At 48.4% G+C, this 16,822-nt stretch overlaps 7 protein-coding genes across 7 annotated transcripts; 3 read left to right on the plus strand and 4 right to left on the minus strand.

The window, feature by feature from the left end:
* Positions 1-333: 333 nt before the first annotated feature.
* FIESC28_10670 (uncharacterized protein) lies at positions 334-2,081 on the plus strand (the record flags this gene model as incomplete). The annotated part of the gene is made up of 3 exons (XM_031164801.1): positions 334-452; positions 501-555; positions 606-2,081. The coding sequence occupies 3 exons, from the start codon at positions 334-336 to the stop codon at positions 2,079-2,081; spliced, it is 1,650 nt and encodes a 549-aa protein (XP_031011163.1).
* An 833-nt stretch (positions 2,082-2,914) lies between these two features.
* On the plus strand, positions 2,915-3,421 carry FIESC28_10671 (uncharacterized protein; the record flags this gene model as incomplete). Its single annotated transcript, XM_031164802.1, has 1 exon — positions 2,915-3,421. The coding sequence occupies one exon, from the start codon at positions 2,915-2,917 to the stop codon at positions 3,419-3,421; it is 507 nt and encodes a 168-aa protein (XP_031011164.1).
* Positions 3,422-3,962: 541 nt separating this feature from the next.
* Positions 3,963-5,696, minus strand: FIESC28_10672 (uncharacterized protein; the record flags this gene model as incomplete). Its single annotated transcript, XM_031164803.1, has 1 exon — positions 3,963-5,696. The coding sequence occupies one exon, from the start codon at positions 5,694-5,696 to the stop codon at positions 3,963-3,965; it is 1,734 nt and encodes a 577-aa protein (XP_031011165.1).
* A 3,807-nt stretch (positions 5,697-9,503) lies between these two features.
* Positions 9,504-10,367, minus strand: FIESC28_10673 (uncharacterized protein; the record flags this gene model as incomplete). The annotated part of the gene is made up of 1 exon (XM_031164804.1): positions 9,504-10,367. One exon carries the CDS (start codon positions 10,365-10,367, stop codon positions 9,504-9,506), a length of 864 nt encoding a protein of 287 aa, XP_031011166.1.
* Positions 10,368-10,898: 531 nt separating this feature from the next.
* On the minus strand, positions 10,899-12,120 carry FIESC28_10674 (uncharacterized protein; the record flags this gene model as incomplete). The annotated part of the gene is made up of 3 exons (XM_031164805.1): positions 10,899-11,716; positions 11,786-11,918; positions 11,962-12,120. 3 exons carry the CDS (start codon positions 12,118-12,120, stop codon positions 10,899-10,901), a joined length of 1,110 nt encoding a protein of 369 aa, XP_031011167.1.
* Positions 12,121-13,260: 1,140 nt separating this feature from the next.
* Positions 13,261-14,481, plus strand: FIESC28_10675 (uncharacterized protein; the record flags this gene model as incomplete). Its single annotated transcript, XM_031164806.1, has 4 exons — positions 13,261-13,564; positions 13,619-14,053; positions 14,113-14,146; positions 14,199-14,481. The coding sequence occupies 4 exons, from the start codon at positions 13,261-13,263 to the stop codon at positions 14,479-14,481; spliced, it is 1,056 nt and encodes a 351-aa protein (XP_031011168.1).
* Positions 14,482-14,870: 389 nt separating this feature from the next.
* On the minus strand, positions 14,871-15,661 carry FIESC28_10676 (uncharacterized protein; the record flags this gene model as incomplete). Its single annotated transcript, XM_031164807.1, has 2 exons — positions 14,871-14,914; positions 14,968-15,661. The coding sequence occupies 2 exons, from the start codon at positions 15,659-15,661 to the stop codon at positions 14,871-14,873; spliced, it is 738 nt and encodes a 245-aa protein (XP_031011169.1).
* Positions 15,662-16,822: the final 1,161 nt, after the last annotated feature.

Consider the following 16,822-nt stretch of genomic DNA (forward strand, 5'->3'; position numbering starts at 1 on the left):
GTAATCGAACTATTTCGCTTCCTCCACCTATGACGTCCGATTTGATTGGCTAAGTTCTCACCCGCGTAAAGTGGTTTGTAGTGGGCGCGTTATTGTTTCACAGCGTATTGATAGCGCATAAGACATCCATTCTCTACCTAAGCTCTAAGCTCTGTCGCACTGCGCTGAAGACAGCGATAGCTGACTTGTTCTCCTCATTCTGTATTTGTGCTTCCGCCATCCATCAATTCTGACTTTATTGTCATCCAATCTTTTGATTTCGTTTTCACTTGAATTCTTTATCTTCAAAAAGCTAATCTTTTACCACAACAAAAGCCAATCTCTGTCGCCATCATGTCACCGGACGCTCCATCAGCGCCCGCGCAAGATGCGGCTCAACAAGAATCTCGAGCGCGCAAAGACAGCTTCTCTAATCAATCGAAAACTTCAGAGACTTCACAAACTGCAGCTGAGTACGCTCGTAAATAGGGCCCTCCGGGTTCATATTTTAACTTTCATAGGTTCATTCGATCCCAAGAAGCTCTTGAAGCCGATGCCCGCGAGGCTCTGCCTTACGTATGATTGCGCCCTTCCCAGGCCTTGACCTGCGCTTACAATTCTTTTAGAGTATCGACACATGCACCAAAATCCTCGGACCTTTGCGACAAGCCGTTTTCGCTTGCTTGACTTGCAATCCTCCTCCAGCCAAAGACGGCGACGAGTGGACACCCGCTGGTGTATGCTATTCCTGCTCGATCCAATGCCACGGCGAACACACCCTAGTCGAGATCTTCCAGAAGCGCAACTTCACATGCGATTGTGGTACCAAGCGAATCCCGGCTACCAGCCCTTGTACTCTCCGTTTGAATGAGACAACCAACACTCGAGGTGGGGTGCATTCCGAAGAGCCCGATGTGAATAACAAGTATAACCACAACTTTCGCAATCGATTCTGCGGCTGTGACTGTGATTATGACCCCTTCCAACAAAAGGGGACGATGTTCCAGTGTCTTGGCCTAGGAACAGTAGAGACGGGCGGATGTGGTGAAGATTGGTACCATCCAGGATGTCTCGTTGGGATGGGACCCAACTGGTTCGAAAAGATGGAAAAGCCGAAGAAAGAAGCACAGGAGAGCACAGAAGAGGGCAAATTGACCACAATCACAGAAGGGAACGAGGAGCAACAGGATGCCAAACAGAACCCTGGCCAAGAGAAGGATAAGGCTGCCGAAACTGCAGTCGAAGAGGAAGAAGAAGACGATGATGTCCCCATGCCTCCAGGATTCCCTGAAGAAGATGCCTTCGAGGCCTTCCTCTGCTACAAGTGCGTCGAAGCGCACCCCTGGATTAAGCGCTATGCCGGAACTTCTGGTTTTCTTCCAGCAGTCTTTCTTAACCCAGCGGATTCAGAAGCCAAGGCAGCATCCGTAAAGGAGGAACCGGTTCCTACATCTGAAACAACAGCGGCATCTGAGGAAGAGACGGATTCACGGAAGCGCAAGGCTGATGATGATGCGGAGGAGTTTACGCAAGCGAAGCGTGCAAAGAGTGAATCTCATTTTGGCGATGAAAAGCCTGCCGGGGAGGCACCGTCTGCAGACAAGCTCCCCTGCAAGCTTAATAACCTTCCTCCTGCCCCCCAAGGGCAATTCTCCCTGTTCCTCAAAGAAGATTTCCGCGACGCCTTCTGTCGCTGCTCATCCTGCTACCCTCATCTTAACCCCCACCCACATCTTCTCGAGGAGGAAGAGGTCTATGAACCACCTCTGTCCGACGGAGGATCCCAGGTCGATGGCAATGGAGGTGGATCGCACGGCAGTGGTAGTCTTCTAGAACGTGGCGAGAGCGCACTTCGTAATGTTGACAGGGTACGAGCTATTGAGGGCGTGATGGCTTATAACCATCTCAAGGAACAACTGAAGCCATTCTTTCAACAATTTGCCGAGAGCGGACAGGCTATTGGAGCTGAAGACATCAAGGCATACTTTGCTAAGCTCCGAGGTGACGAGAAAGGCATCCAGGAAGCTGCTGCAGGTGCCAAGGAGGGGGATAGTAGTGGCAATGGTGATGGAGATAACCGAAAGGAGCAGAGCGGGTTCTAATCACTTGGATTCGGGTTTGAAGGCGACGGTATGGTCGATTGGCGTTGAAAGCTTGATGAGCAGATGCGTAATTAATGTCAAGATGTAAGAATAGTGTATAGTATAAGCGTCTACTACAGTTTGATACCAAAGACGACATCAAATTAATTTCATGCTATTAGGTTCGGCACCATTTCTTGACCCATACTGGCATTCTTGTTGAAGACAAGTCATGCTATCCTGCCGATTCTATGACCATCTTGGCTTCCTGCATTCGTCCCACGAATCATTGTTTCTTAGATGATTATAATTTGATGATGAACCACCTTGACGCAAGCAACTCTTGTTCTTTCCCACTCAGCTCAGATGTGGTTGATTAGCCGTAAAGCTTATACTACGTAAGTCAACCTCAAAATCCAGGTCAAGCCCCTTCATGACACCATTGTGAAAGACTAATCATCTCTTCTGGCGAACAAGGTAGTCCATGAAAGTGTCAAATAGATCGGTCAAGATCCAGTGGACGTCCGGTGCTCTGGGGCGAAGTTGATCGATGAATTTCCCGAGTTTGACCAAGGGCTATGTGAGGAGCCTCATTCGATTGATGGAAACTGCTGGCTTCTGGCTATTGCAATAGTCCGTACCCAATAATCGTAATACTGGCAGGTTTAGTGCTATGGCGCTGTCATGGCAGTGTCAAAAGTCTATTGTAAAGTCCTACCCCTGATATTTTGCTTGCCAATGCGCGCCACTGCTGCCATTATGAAAACAGACGAAACCATAACTTGAGGGAAATCTAAGAGCGTATCCCCTTCAACCTTCGTTATTCGTTACCCAGCACTTCGTCTACTTCCTTCATGAACTCAACCCCCTCCCTTCCCAACATAACCGAATCTCTATTGAGAAAGAACATCATGTCTATCTATTACATTCTCGTCCACGAGGACCAGACACCAAACCACCATACTCCGGCAATGTCGCAAAACATCCTTCCATACTTCTTCGGAGGGCTAGCCTTCCTGCTCTTCGTCTGTTACTACAACTCTGCGGTTTTGGTAAACGGCGAAGCAAACCGTCGAGAAGCTGAACGCTTTGAGTTCTCCGAAGCGAAATACGAGGAGAAAGTCATCTACCTCATGAAGCAAATGCGTTGGTGGGATTACTACCGCGGGCTCTGGGTGATGCATTTCGTCGTCAACACGAGTATCGCTTGCCAGACTCGCGACTTGTCGTACACCTTCTTCGTGACAAACATTGTTATCGGAATCGTGTACAACTTTGTCATGTCTCTGCTGTTTGCATCGGCCGAGATTCAACTCCCCAGTGTCTGGGCTATGCTCACAGGTGGACACAAATCGAAATAGGCTCATTTGCCTTTTCCTGGATTCCAGACTTCGGATGGCGGACGAAGTCGATGTTTGAAACACCCCTCCGGATAGAAGCATTTCTCACTCCAAGCGGTACGGTCTATTAATCGTTCCATAAGTACCTGAAGCTAATCGAACGCTTTGTAGGGCTGCGACTTTCCGATAACGAGACATGGAGTATTGCGAAGCGTGATAGTTTTTGAATTGCAAGAATATACTGCTCAGAGGGACACGTATCCCCTATCGTTTGATTGGAGTATGTATACCAATGCCCTGCCAAAACCCTGAGAGCCCTCGCTAATTGCCCAGTTGCATTTATTGCGACTTTATGTGCAGAGGACGAAGAAGCAGGCCAGGAGTCACGATTGAGATAGAGTTCCACGCATGATGGACTCGGAGCGATGAATTTTCAGGATAGCGTTCCTGTCAGCGTTTGCTTTGCACCACCAGCTTGTACATAGTAGAATGAATCATATTGCTGTTGCCACCCTGAATTCGTGTCTGCCATTCTGTGCGACTTCAAGCCGTCCCAACAAACTCAAAGTTCAACCTCAACAACGTCAGACGAAGGAATGGCCGAGCACGTCAATACACTTCCATCCATTTGAACACCTCCTGAAACTGAGCCACAAGTTACTTTGGCAGTGCAGCTTCCACAGGCACCCACGCGACAACCGTAATCGGGCGATAGGCCAACAGACTCTGCAAGCTCCAGTAGAGACATTGAATTTTCTTTCTCCCATTTGGCAGTCTTGTTAGACTTGGTGAAGTGGACCGAAGCCTTCTCTAAGTCACCAATGGCGTGACCTGAGGACGAGAAGCTCTCGCTGCAAATAAAGAATGGGGGGATCTTGAGGCTTGTAAGGATGCTTCTCATGTCGATCTCGAAGTCTTTGGGTCCGCAAATGTACGCCGCCGAGAACGTAGCGGGCAGATCCATCTCGGCGGTACCGAACGGATTGATCTGGTATGTCTCTCCCAGTATTTGTGTCAAGGACTCCAAAGTTGGCCTTCCTGAGATGCTGTACTGTCTCTCGTAGACATCAATATCCCGAGGCTGCGTCATAAAAACCATTCGCTTTGTGGGGTTGTCATCAATCCGAAGAAACTCATCCTGAAGCTGCAGGTTTGCTCCGTCTTTCGTTACATGGATCCAGATACCTGGGACACTCCTCATGTTGGGATGGTCCGCATGGGCCTTAATCATGGCAAGAATGGGCGTGATTCCGATCCCAGCAGATAGATAGATTTGTCGAGGGGTAACCGGTTGGGACCAGTCCAGAACGAACCGCCCAGCAGGTGAGCGTGCTGAAAGGGTGGTCCCGATAGTGCACTCATTGCACATCCATGCCGAAGCACTTCCTGCTTCCTTGATGCTGAGGCGGTAAAATCTGGGTTGAGTGCGACCAGGCCAGTCTGAGATACTCCAGCTGCGGACTTGACCTGTTGGTAGCCGTACAGTCAGGAACTGCCCAGGTAGATACCACGATAATTCCCTGTCGTCCATAGGGCCGAGAAAGAAGGACATAATACCGTTGCCTTCATTGACAATTCGAGAGACTCGCAGATCTCGCCATCCCTTCCACGCGTTCTTGCCTTTGTTCTCTGTATCATCCATCGTGGCCAGCTTTCGCTTTATGATCAGTCTGTTTAGTCTGAGAAGAATTTCGTGATTGGCTAGTAAATCGAGAGTGTCGCGAGTTTTCAAGCCGGAGCTGAAGGCCAATTGAGCGATTGTTGCCACGTCCATGCTGTCGCCCGAGGTTGACTCTTGAGTTGCACAGTCCCCGGGATAGATTCGCCCCCCAGCAAGAACTCTGAGATAAACTCCTACTCGACCAGTATCGGATAGCGTCTTCAGCCAAGAGTCCTTCTGGCCACATCTCCAAGAGAGCTTCATACAAGGGATCCGAGATCCGCAGACTTGTAGACGTACGCTACTACCGACACTCCATACGTCTCCCAGCCGAAAGTCAGATTCAGTGAGGGTTCTATCGGTGCATCTGAAAGTGATGTTCTCTCCCCAATGACACCAGTCCCATTCTGATCGGTTGAGTCCAAGCTCAGCGCACCAGTAGTCGTAGTTCTCGGCTAGACAGATGTATACTGGGCCGTCATGCACGGCTGTGGCATTCTCAACAACTCCATCGTCGTTCAGCTCGATATAATCTGAAGTGGATGTCTTAGGTGTATGTACGATGCTTGTCTTGATCTCTAATCCATTGATGCTATACAAGGCAGGCATGGAATGGGAAACGGCGACAGCTTCCATGATGAATAGGGTCACTCAGATCAAGATCCAGAAGGATTGAGTTGCCGGAATCTGAGCCTGGCTCGCAATTACTCAGATGAACGAGAGGGTATAAAAGCATCTGGGATACACCTTCACAATGAAGTTCGGGGTCGGCGTCGGGTTCGGTGGTTTGTACTCCGGAGATAAGCATCCCACTTTCCTTCGAGCTCAACTAGGTCTTACAGACGTTCCACTGGAGTCATCCGCTCAAAAGAAGCCCATGGAGGCTCCGTGGATAGGTCGAAGGCCACGAATTACATCACTGTCGGCCTGGGCTCTGTTTTGACTAGCCCGGACAGAAGTAAAGCAATCATGAACTGTCCCATATCAGCTTAATACACAAGTATTCGTAGAAATGAGACAGTTCACCTAGGAAGTATGTTATAGTGAAGTGAATTCCCCAAAAACGACATCGGAAATGTCCAAAGCCTGGCCAAGACCTGAGTGGTCAGCTTCGATAGTAAGCCTTGAAGTACGATGGTTCCGTCTAGTTGGACCATGCCAGGTTTTGACTACAACATTGCGGTCAGTTAATTTAGCCGTCTAGTCGCTACTTTCTGTATCAAGTTGGCCCTGACACAGCTCTCGCAGTCGTAATATGTATAGGTAGACTTACTTACTGGATGAGGGCAAAGTATGCAGTATACCTGATAGCAAGTATCAATGCTCCTATAGCTGAGTACGACATATGCTCCTCCAGTCCACTTGAGTATTGCCACGTCTATGAAAGGGGAGCTTCCTCTCAAGAACAGGTGCCATTCCTGAATAAAGGGCGATGAGTAGATTACAGCATACACCGGGTGCAGATACAGGATATAAGAAAAGCCATCCATCAGACTTGTTGCTGCTGATTGTACGATTCTTGTACAAGTCCGGTGCCTTACTGACGAAGTAATTCACTGCCCTGTCCTTTAACTGTGCCCCAATCGCAGAAGAGTTGGCCGATTGTTTTACGGGAGGCATCCTGGTCGCATAATCTGAGGCCATATAGTGACTTGTGGTCGGAGTGTTTGTGTCGCTTACGCTGGCCAACGCGGTAAGGCTAACTGAGGCGTATGTCCTGTGTTCAACCTGTGTAAGTAACCCGTCTGTGACTCTCGCAAAACGAACTCGATGAACTGGAATCAATTAGAACTTACCACAACGCCGAGGTATGCTCATTGTGACCCCTGTCTTGACCGACTGTACACCTTTGGCAGGTTCGTTGTCGGTATCGCCATCGCCGCCTTCCAACCACGAACCATGGTAAAGGGCGGATGGCGTACGGCTGTTTGATTTCATCCTTCACTCCGTGTAAAACACCCGTCTCATCCGGAGACAGCTTTTCGCAGACGATGCGATGTAATGGTAAAGTTAGCAGTGAGTGTACCAGTTGTCGTAGCCCATGAACGGGACCTCGAGGATAAGGATACAGTCAGAGGATCGATCAGAGACCCGCGGAGGACTCTCCAGACCTGAACTAGGATCTTGGTCTTTTATGCGAAGCTCAAGGCGGTTTGAGTCTAATCTTCTGTGGCGGTAAGGTAGTGTTCCATTATGTATGTGTTGAGTTATCCTGTTGAGACTGTTAGTTCCTGAAAGCTCGGCGATCGCACAGTGAGATACCTTGTCGGAGAATTGGGACTTCTCTAATGAGAAGAAGTGATATAGCCGGAGGTCTACAGGTGATCTTGGACACAGTGGAAGTGTCGGAAACATTTGCTGTAGGTGAGATCTTGCTGGTGTGTAGATGTGTTGGACCTTCAGCCAAGACCAAGTCTTCAACTGTATTTTGTTCAAAGGTTTGAAGCTAAAGGCTGCCCATGCAGAACTGTCGTAATCTTTGGAGTTGAATAGAGAATAGAGAATAGAGAGTCTGAGTTCAAGCGGAGCCCCGGTCGTTTGATGGTCTCTCGTCGTTCGACAATCTATTGTTGCATGGCGTTATGAACCAGAGGATGTAGTATCCGCCAACGCCTTTGGTAGGTCCCCATGAGTAATGTAACAAAGCGGTGTACTCCATATATGATAGCTCTAGCTAGTGAGGTCTTCGACGATTGGTTGATGATGGGCTGTTCCGGCGGCTTCGATATGTGAGGAAGACGAGCTATTCCGTGAGTAAGCCCTGCTTTTGGTCGTGCAGTCACCAGATCTCTAGGTAAAAGTTCAGAGCTAGCGCTCAAGCATTGCCTTTATACTATACTCACATGCCCTGGACACTTGCATGTAGACAATCCACCCCTTCTCAAGCTTCGATACAAGAGTCATCCATTACACTTGGAAGGTATGGCAGGAGTGGACCAGACATGACAGAAGGTGTGGCAAGTCTATACAGGCCCGTCCTTCAGGGGCTCCAACAGATTCACAGGATGTGCCGCCTCCATCGGCAGTGGTGATACGGTGATACTGCTCTGGTAAGAGGAAAGAATTAGTGCTAAAGACAGTTATGGGCTGACTCCGGTTGGTAATCGCTAACAGTGTCTGGTAGGATGTACTACGAGGCCTTGTAGCGATTCACCCGGCCCGCTTATCGTAAGTCCCGATGGTCTGATTGCTGAGATCTGTCCTGGAAGCGGGCAAATATTGCATTCTGCAATTGCTATTCCGAGCTAGCCGCTTCAGCAGTGACGTGTCGAGGGCAGTCGAATGTCGTGTCGTCAGGAGAGACACACACATGTCACTCTGTAGCGACTCTTGAGACAAGATCAAGGAACTTTGAAGGGTTTGTTGACTGGAAGGCCGGAAGCCGACCTATGTATCGGTAGATTCATGATGACCCAGGCGCCGTGCAGTGGCTGACCAAGTATCTACTCTTCTAACATCATTGATGAGTATAGTAACCTTTATCAGCATTCATTAGCAGATATAGTTGACCGTCGTATCATAAACCCTTTCCATACCTCATAGCTAGATGACTGCATCCCGAAAAGACTTTCTCTGGCGTCTTCTGTGCATGCTTGTCGAGTATCCACGGCGAGAGACTAGTCATCGATTGCTCGGTTCGAGATAGAAAAGAGAGCCGACAGGATGAGAAGTCCGTACTTTCTTCAATTCGTTTGCAAGGGCAGATCGGTGGGCTTAAGAAGGCACACCGTAGTTGGCCGGGTCTGGGTGTACAAAGAGCAGTCGCTAGGCGTGAGAGCCAGCGATGAGCTCGTTGATAGCTTTAGATAGGCATATGGGATATTGGAACGACGAACGGCCGGGGCAAATACTAAGCTGATGGAATATTAGTCGAGTAAAGGTACTGCGTAATGCGCCGATGACGCCGATAGTTGTCCTGTGCACTTTTGGCCAGCTCAGAGCTGATTGATCAAGTCGGGAGATGCGAAGGGAACTCACTTTAGCAAACCCTAACTGATTAGCATTGGAGGAACTCCCTTTTGCTTTTGTCCCAGCATTGAATAAGTGATGGATGGTTTGTAGTAATGCTCTGTCTGGATGTATGTTGCAGAGATTATGTAAGTTAATTTGCAGTCTGTAAGGTAGACTAAGGTTAGATGGGTGCCAGCCACCTAAGGTCCATCTCTTTCCAAAGTCCCGTCCGATATCATCAACCCGCGTCATGACGAACGATGCCCCCAAACACACCTCTGAATGGAATTAGAGAGACACCGGTATGTTTTCTAGGTATTGGTTTCTGAAATATGCTATCAACAGAGTAACATACTGACAAGAAGTTTTGAGGACTGCAAGTGGCTACGTTGGCTCTCATTCATGAGCTTTATCTATCTGGCTAACGAAGGTAGATAGACTTTTCGTCACACAGTGACACACCAAGACAGACCCCAAGCTGTATAGAGCTGTCTAGGAAGCAAAGAAATCCGATACTGCCACAGAGAACTGATCGGGATCCTGTAACGGCGCAAAGTGACTTACGCCAGTCAAAATCTTCATCTTGCTCCCTTTGATAGCTCCGTGTAACTTCCCAGGTACGTCCAAATTAACCGCCTCCTCATGCTCTGCGCCAACGATAATAACCTTCTTTCCATCGATAGATCCCAACTGCTCATCAGTAAACTGAGGAAGCGTCGATTCCAAAGTGACGACTTTGCTGCCAAACAACGTGAAGTTGGCGTTTGGCTGCAGTTGAGCGTACTCTGTGCGACAACGAGAGACGAATTCAGAAAATAAAGCCGTGTTCGCAAAGGTTGCGTTTGTTTGCTCCGGGTTGGCTGTGCCCCCAAAGATGAAGGCTTTCTTTATAGGTGCTGCAGTGACTGGGTTGAGCAGGGCGGATAAGGTCGTTATAGCACCGTCAGACCAGCCCACAACATTATACTCCTTCACACCAACCGACTTGAGCTGGTCATCAATGTCTTTGGCGAATTGGTCGAAGGTGAATACATCATCTTTGTTGAAGGTAGAGCGACCGTGACCTCGGCGATCAATGGCGATCACGTAGTGCCCATGGTCGACGAGACGAGAGATGACAGATCCAAAGTAGGCCGAATAGCCAAGACCACCGTGGTCGAAGACGATAGGGATACCGCCTGCCTTTTTGTTATACTCTTGCATCCAGAGTTGAACTCCATTAATCAAAGTCGTCTTTGTGTTGATGGGAGCTGGCAGGTCTGGTGTTGGTGGCAGGGTTTCCCAGATCGGCTTGTTCTGACGCACAGCTAGGCCATTAGCCAGGCACGCAAAAGCGAGAACTTTTTCAAATCTCATGTTGCTTCCAGTGACTTAGAGTTGATTATTTTACGAACGACTGTGGCGAGGGGATCTTAATATATACATATGCAGAGTACGGCTACATTAGCGAACTAATCCGACCGGATACGAGGCACCCTGGAAGGATTGCAACTCCCGGCAAAGTCAAATAAGATGACCTCCAATGCGTTGCAAAAGCTAACAATTATCGTGGGTTCCTGGAACTAGGATACCCCTGGCTAGTGCAAGTATACCGTTGGTGGATAGTCGTTTTTGCATAGGCCTTTCGCCGTTGTAAACTCTATCTTTCGCTAGCCGGAACGCTCGGGGACAGGATTGAATACGTTTGTAAGAGGCTTAGAAGATTACTTAGTGCTATTAGTTCTGCCATCCAATCAAGTCCATATTCTTTGTTCTACATAACTTATATCCTAACACTATCGTAAGCAAAACTCCATGTCTAAGAGTGAAACTCACCAACCCAGACAAATCCAACACTAGAAGGACAATCAAAAGAATTTCCAATTAGAGCCCAGAGCAGGGCCTTGCCTAGTTGAGCGGCAGCATGAGCTCAATAACACTCTCAGGTGAAGCAGCGTTTGAAAATATCTCGACAACCTCCAGGCCAGCTTCCGCTGCCATGGCTCTGAAAACCTCCTCAGTACGCTCGCAAGCTTCGCCGATGTGTCCTAGCATCATCATATCCATAGAGGTAGCCGGCAGAGAAGGGTTCTCTTCGGATAGCACGATCTCGTTGATCAGAACTCTGGAGTAGCCAGGTGTGAGAGCAGGCTTCAGACTCTTTAGAATCTTGACCCCGTGATCGGCGCCCCAGTCATGTAGAATGGAGTGAAGGTAGTATGCTCTTGCACCGTGAATCGTCTGCGGTGTGAAGAAGTCGTGTGCTTGACCTTCAAAGGCGGTCTTCTCGGTGACGTCGGCGATGACTTCTGGTAGGTCTTGTAGGATTAGCCGGCCGGGTGACTTGATACCGTTTGCAAAAGATAGCAAGTCATGGCCTCTGCCACCACCAATGTCAACTAGGAATACATCGCTCGTAGCCTTATCGAAACCAGAAGCTAGTCGCTCTTCGACAGGATAGAACTCCCACCAGTCTGGATTGCCCGCCCTATACACGGACATGAAAGAACCAAACCAGTTGACGTAAGGAGGGTTGGCAACTAGCCAGTCGAAGAAGGGCAGGGAAGAGTCGTGGGCATATTGGTAAGGTCCGTCAGGCAGACCAGGATGCTGGTAACCGGCCTGCTTGAAATGATCCGGAAAGAAGAGAAAGGACTTTGCGGCGGCGCGTTGGCAGAAGGAAATGCTGTGTTGGTAGTTTTCCTTGGCAAGGGTGTTGGAAAGCTCTGTAGGGTGTCAGCCAGTCGGTTTAGAAAATCGGACGACTTTGTGGGCAACAAAGTGTCTCATAAAACGATCGAGTAAAGGCGCGGCAATGCCTGTCTTTTCGGAAAGAGCTTGTGTGGTAAGTCCGTTCTCAGACTTTTGCAGATGTCGGAAGATGTTTGTGTTGTTTGCGACTTCAAGGCTACCTCCGAGAGAAGCCTGCTAGGTATCAGTCACCGCCTCACAACATCAGTAGAGTACTTACCGTTGTGAACCAAATACGTTGCACAAAGTCAGTTGGAGTCTCCAGTTCTGCGAGGAGCTGTCGATTCAAGTCCAACAGAGTTGCTCGAGCCCCGAGCTCTTCCCTGTCGTATGCTGCAGCGGCATCTTGCATACGTTTGATTATTTCTGAGGGCGCCATATCCTGTGAGGTTCGTTGGTTCAGGAAGTTTGAAAATGATCTGTACGAAAAGAAAGATTTGACTGACCTCTCTGCACCAAGGTGGGCGATCCAGGGATCTTTAATCACATCTTCAACCCGCACGAGCAGCTTTCCTCTTGGGATCAAGCATGGGCTCATGTATGTCTTGTGGCACAACCAACAGATGCCCACTTGAGTCTGCAAAGACCCGTTTGGATGGATAATATGTTGGTGCCAACAGTATATCCCCTGCATGTTTGTCTTGAATACCCTTGTCTAACGGTCCCGGGACGGACGTCAAGGTATCAAAAAGATTGGCCGTCGAAAGCGAGAGAGACGAAATAATGTGAATGAAGCGATCTGGGGGTTGTATAAAGGAAGTCGGTTCGTCTCGCCTAATCAGTGGAGAAGTGATGGTATCAGATCATCTTGGCGCTCAGTCCTCCTAGGTTCTATCAATTATCAGAAACAAGAGACGCTCCAATTATGCTCATAGCAAATTCAAACCTACCGATTTCCTTCTCACAATCCAGAATTCATAATCGACTAAAACTCTCTTCAATCGTGCCACGGAAAAACTCGAGAAGGCCCTGGAACTCGTATGATTGACCATCCAGATGGACAATCTGGGCATGCTGTTGGTTGTTAGCGCCAACAAACTTCTTCATCTCGGTGGACCACTTCTTGCCTTGGCCGGAGCAACATCTCCAATGGTTTTCCTGCAACAACTACAAGGGTATATGTCTACAACCAACAACCGTTATCTCCTCAGGGCAACACTTACCTCTGCCACTGGGCAAATGAGATACCATCTTCTAAGTCTCAGGGTACCAAAATAAAGCAACTCGAGTGTCGATCTCAACTTGCATACACCGAACCAAATATTTTGTCCCTTATGCTCTTGCCAACCAACGTTTCTTATACCCCGGCCCTTCGTTCAACTGTTGGTTCTGATGCAAACAGATTTCTTTCGTCATGGCCTGACCAGGGAAACCGTTCTGTGGAGGACACAATGTCAGGCACCAAGCAACAAGGCTGCATTTGTCCCCCAATGCAGAGGATTATAAAACTTGACTACTCCACAGGTTCTCAGATGTGAGTTCAAGGCGCGGTGTCGCTACTGATTGTAACAGTCTCAGAATGGAACCCAACGATGTGCCGACTGATTCGAGACAAACCCAGCTCTGTTTGATAGCCTGGATCTTTACCGGCATGGCTATCCTTACAGTCACGACAAAGCTCTTTACGACAGTAGTCATCTTTCAAAGACCTGGTTGGGACGATTTGTTGATTCTTTTATCGTTGTTTGGAAGTATTGTCGCCTCTGCTCTGGTACAAGCGTCCGCAGATCTTGGTCTGGGTCGACACACAGCCGCTGTCGCTTTAGAACCAGGAGGCGTCGAGAGGATGGTCAGGACAAAGATTCTACAGGTTATTGGTTATCGTAAGTCTCCGGTACACCATCATCAACCCATTTACTGACCCATTGGCTCTCCAGCGTTCAACATTATAGCCTATAGTCTCCCAAACGTTGCTATCCTGATCCTTATCGAACGACTCGTCGGTAGAACGAAGACGATATCTCTTTGGTTCCTACGCGTCGTGGTGGCCATGCAGATCTTTCTAGCTTTGATATCGGTCGTTATTATCTTCGCCCAATGTCGACCGACAAGGATGCTGTGGGATCAAGAGGCAAAGGGGGAATGCTGGAGTCCTGATGTCTTCAATCATTCTTCTTATGTTGTCAGCAGCTTCACTGTCCTTACCGACCTTGTGCTCGCCATTGTTCCGATCCATGCGTTTTGGAAACTGCAACTCAAGAGACAGGAAAAGCTAGAGATCACGTTCATGCTGGGACTAACATTCCTCTCGGCTGTTTTTACTATTATCAAAGCGACGTACTTGAGCACATTTAACGATCGAACGGATCCGTGTAAGTTGATCGGCGCCATTCCAGGAATCCGCCATATCCCTCTCTGACTGTTCATGCAGTATACAACGTCGTGACGTTGATCATCTGGGGCTTGTAAGTCCTTCATATACCTCAATTCGTATAGATCTTTACTGATAGATTTCAGGGTCGAGCAAAACGTCGTTATTATGGCTGCGAGTGTCCCAACTTTGAGGCCCCTTATCCGAGTCTTCAAGGACAAACATCCGATGCGCAGCGCGGTTGGCTATATAAAAAGCGGTACTGGGGTCGATCCTAAACATTCGGCGTCCATTGCTGAGATTCCCCTTGATAATGTGCAACACAGACCTGAGCAACAAATTCAGCCCAGTTTCGAACGGCATAGCTCAACAGAAGAGCTAAACAAGATGGAAGGGCTACTGGACTGGGATAGTGCTGATCAAAAGTAGGCAGTAGAAGTTCTTAGTAGCATGTGAATAAAGCTTAGTTTAATAGATCTTGATATCTGTACTCCAACCCTACTTCTATATCCTTCCTCAGAAGATATCGTGACCGGTCAAGCTCAAGGAAAAGAAACGTAGGAAATAAGGTCTTGTCATCAATAGTGTATTCTGGTTCATAACCTAATATTTTTTACCGCTACCGCCAAGTCATCCAGTGACCTTGAGCACGATATTGTTCATCCAGAATCCTTCCATTACCCTGACCATAACCCAGACCCAGATCCTGTCCCAGCCTTGTTCATTACAACATCATGCCTCGTAGCGAGTGACTTGACCAGAAGTCTAACTCAACGGCTGGGATACCTGCTCCCTCATTAAGCGGCTTTCCAGAAGCTCTAGTTCTTGTGGTTGAGGACAACGGTGTTCTTGACTTTGACGACTGAGAGAGTGTTAGCAAGAGTTGTGGAAGATGATTCTGGTTTGTTAACTTACCCTGCTTAGCGATGACAGTGATCTTGGGTCTCGCCGCAGCGTCAATGAACTGAGTGAGGTCGAGGCCGCCAATACCGTCGATGAGACCAAGGTTCAGACCACCAAGCTGGAGGCCAGAAAGCTCGAACTGGTCAAAGATTCCAGTCTCGGCAATGGCGAGCATGGTGGACAGCTGCTGGAGCTCAAGGAGAGACTTGATGCTGAATTCATCGGCGGCGAAGAGATCGGAGAAGACATTGACATCGAAGTTGTTCTTGATACTGAGGGTCTGGAGCTTGACAAGGTCGAGCTCGTTAACCTTGAGGAGGTAGTTGAGATCAACCTGACCGAAAGCAAGCTCACCATCCTTGCGGTCCTCCTTGCGATCGTCCTTGCGGTCCTCCTCTCGGTCTCGGTCTTCACGGTCTTTCTCTTCCTGTTCGCGGTCGCGGTCCTCTTGCTCGCGCTGCTGTCGCTCACGCTCCTCACGTTCGCGGTCGGCTCGTTCTTGTTCTTGACGTTCCTTCTCTTTCTCCTTCTCCTGGTCGAGCTCCTCGCGGTCCTCCTCTTCACGGCCATCTTCCAGACCGGGGGTAGCGATAGGAGCAGTCTCATTGGCGAGGGCAGCGCGCTCTGCACCGAAAGTAGAGACAAGGCTAGGGCGGGCAGAAACGACTGCGGCGGAAGCGGCGATAAGGAAGGTAGAGAACTTCATTTTGATAGATTTAAAAAGAAATTTGGTTGTGGTGTGAAAGAAGGAGTGGTTGGTTGTGTATAGTTGGCAAATGGGTATATAAAAGACGTAAAAGTAAAGTAAAAGTGAGCACAGCTCTAAAGTCGAAAGAAATAGGTGGAAGGAATGTAAGCCAACTAGAGCACAGCTAGAGATGAGATGTTAGCAATGAAGTTATCGTGATGATTGATTCGAGTAAGAACTCACCTCTTAGGAAATGACTGAAGAATGGAAGGATAGACTGGATGGTTGGATTGGATTGAGTGTGGATGAAAGCTGAGAATGGAAGAGGGCTGTGCCACACTTTTATACAGCAACATCGCTTGAGAATCTCCTCATCGTTTCTTACTGAGATCCTTTCGTCCCCAGATTCACGATGACCGAAACGACAATGTTCCCCCATCTTCTCGGAAACTCAGCAACCGAACCGGCATTGAGCATGCAACATGCCCACTCTACCGGCTCCCAAAGTATATGATGCGACGTATTCCCGGAACCTGCAGTTGCCAAGCTGGGTTGTTCTCTATCCGTGGACGGTTTGTCAAGGTTAAGCTTGCTAGTCTCCAGCAAGGATGAGACGTCAGAGCTTCTTCGTCCCACATTTTCAGGAACGGATGAAGTCGATGAAACCATAAGGCGCCGAATAGACTAATCGTAGATGGTTTCTGAGATCGGGTTGTGTTTTATTCCCCGTTAAGCTTGGCATTATGCTTCTTGAATCTTGCAGGGGTTCGTCGCATTCGAGTTTTGTCGCGACTGTTCGTGTCTCAACTCTCATAGAAACCATCAGGCATTGATGCGGATCGTTTTCGAGTGTCTCAGGTGTGCTACGGAACGGTAAGCCCCGAAAATTGGACCTAGTCCCAGTAAAAAGAAAAATGTTGGTAAGACAATCTTGATGTAGGGTAGTCGCCGGCTTTTTGACGTATACTGTCTCCAAGAAGAAAAGACTTGTGGAAGAGACAAAGCAAACTGATGACAGAAGATTGCACAGTACTTGATAATTCAATTCCATTCATGGCATAGTTTATATTCATCTGGGTGCTTTCCCTTTTCATGTAAACCGTATTGCAAACTTCTGGTGGACGACAATGTTGGTATGAGCCACTGACGTTCTCATAACCCAGCAAAAAAAAAAAAACA

This window comes from Fusarium coffeatum (genome assembly GCF_003316985.1).
Source record: "Fusarium coffeatum strain FIESC_28 chromosome Unknown BRIP53273_contig_326, whole genome shotgun sequence".
Classification (NCBI taxonomy): domain Eukaryota; kingdom Fungi; phylum Ascomycota; class Sordariomycetes; order Hypocreales; family Nectriaceae; genus Fusarium; species Fusarium coffeatum.